The 4,644-nt window shown below is 33.4% G+C and overlaps 1 protein-coding gene across 4 annotated transcripts; it reads left to right on the top strand.

The window, feature by feature from the left end:
* Positions 1-207: 207 nt before the first annotated feature.
* On the top strand, positions 208-2,981 carry LOC137713467 (uncharacterized). 4 transcript variants are annotated; one of them, XM_068452765.1, is made up of 5 exons: positions 208-580; positions 1,004-1,097; positions 1,624-1,684; positions 2,415-2,594; positions 2,683-2,981. In XM_068452765.1, the coding sequence occupies exons 1-5, from the start codon at positions 322-324 to the stop codon at positions 2,716-2,718; spliced, it is 630 nt and encodes a 209-aa protein (XP_068308866.1). In that variant the 5' UTR covers positions 208-321; the 3' UTR covers positions 2,719-2,981. The 4 variants fall into 4 exon arrangements, 2 of the variants coding, with proteins under 2 accessions (XP_068308866.1, XP_068308868.1); XM_068452767.1 differs by having other exon boundaries at positions 208-909; XR_011065302.1 differs by having other exon boundaries at positions 208-1,097; positions 1,624-1,689.
* Positions 2,982-4,644: the final 1,663 nt, after the last annotated feature.

Below are 4,644 nucleotides of genomic sequence, written 5' to 3'. Positions count from 1 at the left end.
AAGCACAGATGTTTGATCTAAATAATATAAAAAAATTGTACAGAATTCTAATTTTTTTTTTTTTTAAGTCGTGCGTTTTCTTTAATTAAGCAGGCAACAAAAAGAATCTTTTGCCGTTTAGAAATTTTTTTGAACAATTGCCGGTTAGAATTAAAATTGCTAATCTTCAAATTCCTAAACCTAATTAATTAAAAAATTAGTGCCGGGATAACTCTCTTCTATCACTTTGCTCCTTCTCTCTCATTTCTCACATATCTGTTGCCGCCACTTCTGTCTCGCTCCGTCATCTTGAATCTGCGCTCCTATTCTACAACGTCGTCGATGCGACTTCCTACTCCAACTTTGAAATTACCTTGCAGTCATCACCCTCTGGGCTTTAGATTGGTTTCTCATCCCGATCATCTGGTTAAAACGGCCTTGCAGTCACCGCCCTATCAATTCAAACACGAAAACCCCAAATCTCCACAAATACCGAGTTGTTTCTCTCGCAGCCCCCCTCCTTCAGCCTCGATCCGCTCTGGCTCTCTCTCCTTCGGCCCGTCTGTTCAATTCCTAATCACAAACCCGCAACGCACCAAAGGTATATCGGTTTAGTTATTTTCTTTTTATTTAATATAATTTTTAATTAACTAGATGCCATTTTTTGTGATATTGGTTTGATGTTGATTTCCATTCCATTTAGATTTTGGGGTTGCCTTGAATGATTTCATGTTTTGTGTTTGGATATTTAACTTGGGTTTAAATTGTCTTAGAAGCAACGAGATTTTTATGTGCAGGGTCAATGTTTGGTTCTTGTAATTGTTTAATTTGGGTATGTTTGAAAGATTTTTATGGTGCTGGGTCAATGCTTGGTTCTTGTAATTTTTCAAAAGTACCAGTTGAAGGGAATTGAATAGGTTGTCAAACAAGGTTAGAAAATGGCTTCATATTTTTTATTTGCTCGTGTTTGTTAACACTGATGTTAATGCTACTTTTCATTTAGTGATATATGTGTTTTCTAAAGTGAGTTACAGCAAAGAAACCTACCATGGGCAAAGAAACCTTCCAATGTTGTCCAAGAAGCAAGTCTTTTTGGCACCTTGCTTCACATTCAGCAGGTAACCATGTAGATATTACTATGCTAGTATCATTTGGTTCTGAACAGTGGCAGTGGTTTGAATTTATTGTATATTGCATTTTAGGATCTTGTTCTGGAGTGCAATTGGACTTGGATTGAATGTCAACACAGAAAATTCGAGACTTGTACATGGAGTTCTTATGCTAAAAACAGTTGTTGTATGGCATCAGTCATCTCTTAATCTTAATTATGTTACATTGACACTACATGTTTTATTGAAAGAATCCTCTTTGTTAGATTTCTCACGTTTGTGTAAACTCTAATAAAGCTCTGTAGTTTGTGGTTTAATCAGATGTTTGATATACCTCAATTGGATGAAAATAACTGAGTACTTTAGTCAGCTATTACATAAGAGACTAAAAGCAAACCTCTCAGTACTTGAGGGCTACTAATTAATCCCAGATTTGAATTGCTATTAAATATTATTGTGTAACTTATTGTACCTTCTTTCATTCATTTTGATTTGCATCTTATTAAGGGACTAAAGAAAACCTCTCAATTGGCAGGTGGTTTGAAATGTTAATTACAAGGTTGGATGAACCATTGTCCTGGCCTCTAAGAATCTATGTATGGTAAACGTCCGATGCTTAATCAAACTTACTCTATGTTGATACTAATATGATGTTAAGTTTTCATTTTTTATTATACTACTATGGTGTTATTGTGCTGTGCCTCATTGTCTACTATGGTGCTATATCGTCCAAGGTTTAAGGTCGCAATCGATGCTCTTCAGTAACCACCTCTTGCTTGATGACAAATGCTCACATTTATGATATTGCTAGTATTAAACAAGAAATATATAATTGCACTCATAATATAATCTTTTTAAATGTTTGAGTTTGCATATGTCACTAGTAGAAAAAACAACTTGCGCGACGAACAATATTTTGTCGCACAAGACGTACTTGCACGACGGAAAAAATGTTTCGTTGCGCAAAATAGATAGGATAGGGAAAAAAAATTGCGCGATGAAAATGTTCGTCGCGCAAGAATACTTCGCATGACAAATACTTCTTGTCATCGCGTAAAGTTAGGAAGAAAACGCGGGGTAATTTTCTTTTGGTGCGAAAAACTTTTGCGACGAAAAAGGGACAATTGCACGACCAAAGGTTCGTCGCGCAAGTTCCTATTAGTTTAGACCATTCACTGCAAGTGAATCAAAGGAATCAATACAGCATTTAATATAGATGTTTGCGCGACAAAACCTTCGTCGTGCAAAGACCCTAACCTTCCTATAAATATGCGGTTCTGCATCCTTATTCTTAACAATTTTGTTCTCCTTATTCTTTAAGAACAGATGGAGGATAAAAATAGGGATCAGAGTGTGCCCGTCGCCAACTCGAATGATTTGAGGCAACATTTTGAGTTCGCGCATGCGATTGTTGTAGCCATAGGGGATAATTGTCCCACTGCTGAGTGGTGTTCTTGGAAAGATGTGCCCCAAAATGTGAAGAAGGCTGTGATGGATGAACTATTAGTAAGTATATAGTTGATGGATCAATAATTAAGTTTGTAAAATTTTTAGTTATATGTTGGAATTAATTATTTGCATATATGTTTAATAGTGTAAGTATACTCTTGATGATCATATGAACGAATAGTTGATGAAGTTAATGGAGGATGCGTTGGAGGGAGGTTACAATCGGTGGCATTATGAAGTCTTACGGAATGGACCAGGACCATCGCAATAGTAGTTTTAAATTTATGTTTTGTATGACAATATTTAAATTTAAGGTTTTTTTTTTTTTTGTATAAGTTATGTATTTGGACTTAACTAGGTTTTAATTCCTGTTTGATTTTCTTTATTGAGGCCTAATGTAAGCATCTTATCTTTGGTTTGTATGTGTTTTCAATCTTCAATGAATATCGTACTTATGCTCAAAATAATTGTATGGATTAAAGCATTAATTATTTATAGAATAAATATTTAAGGTATTAATTATTTATAGAATAAATATTTTAGGTACTAATTATTTATAGAATAAATATTTAAGGTATTAAATATTTTTAGAAAAAGAATATTTAACTGAATATTTGTTTGTAATTATAAAGTTTACGTAAACATAGATATATATGTTTACGTAAACTTTATATTTCCAATCATTCTATTCGTCGCTAAATATATTGCACGACACTATGTTCGTCATGTAAGATTACTTTGCGCAACAAATAGCACATTTTTGTGCGCAAAGCACGATCAAATTGCGTTCAAACCTTTCCATTTATTGCGCATTTATGATGCATTTTGTGCGACGAACATGTAGTTTTGTGCAACGAATGGTTTCGTCGCGCAAAGGTATCCTAGCGCTATATAAACACAGTTTTAGAACCCTAGTTTTCAAAAAAAAAAAAATTGAAGGTTCTGCCAAAAAGAAACTTGTAGTGCGATCAGAAAGGCATCGACGGAAACAAGTGCCGAACTTTGAAGGTAAAAATATGGTTTAGGCGTATGTCAAATTTAGGTATGACATTGGGAATTTGGTGCGGAGGGATTGTTCTACCGAGTTTTAGTCTTGGAAAAAGTCCCTAAGGAGTTGAAGAAGTCCATGCTGAGAGAGTTATCGGTAAGTTTGTAGTAAATAATGAACAATTATTTGTTAAAACGTAATATTTTTTAAATTACTAATTTATTCTTATTGGCATTAATATAGGTTCATTGGGATGTTGATGAAACTGAAGAGAAGCAATGGATTTATGTGGATGGGCTTTTCAAGCAGAGTTTCCGATAGTGGAAGTTTGATGTGTTGAGCGCGAGGGAGGATTGAAGTTGAGGAGGGTTGTTTTTTTTTTTTTTCTTTTCAACAAGATTTTGTGGACTTTATATTTAATTTAATTAATTAATTTATGTTATGTGGATGAGTATTAATATTTACATTAATTATAATTTCTATTTGGGATAGTAAATTAGTTTTATTAATTAATTTAATGTTTAATTAGGTTTGAGTTTTTAATTTATAATAAAATAAAAATTTACAATACATACAAATAAAACGGAAAAACATAAAAAAATATATATATATAAAATATGCATTGTGCGACGATACATGTTTTTGTTGCGCAATTTGTTGAAAGAATAAATTATAAAATAAATAAAATAAAATAAAAAAATGGTAAACTTGCTCGACGAATGTTTTATTTTTATTTTGTCACGTAAATATTATTTACTCGACGAATGATATGTTAGTCGCGCAAAGGACATTTGCGCGACAAAGACCTTGTTCGTCGAGCAAAATCATTCGTCCAAAAGTGAACTTTATAATCTGGATTCAGGTTGTGCAGAGGCAAACTGCACAAAAATTGCAAATTTAGCTTCTGCACTTATCCCCTTCGATTTTGCTCAATCCGGCATCCATCATTTCCATTTTCTCTGAATTTTATCATCTAATACTCCCTCCATCTTCTTCTCTAGGTTGATCGAGCTATCTGGGTGTGTCCGGTAAGCCCTGTTTTTTTTTTTTTTTTTTTAGGGTAAAAGTATTAATGTAAATTCATACTAACACCATTAATTTCATTGTCTATAGGGATAT

This window comes from Pyrus communis, chromosome 13 (genome assembly GCF_963583255.1).
Source record: "Pyrus communis chromosome 13, drPyrComm1.1, whole genome shotgun sequence".
NCBI lineage: Eukaryota > Viridiplantae > Streptophyta > Magnoliopsida > Rosales > Rosaceae > Pyrus > Pyrus communis.
This window is presented reverse-complemented; position numbering and strand designations above follow the sequence as displayed.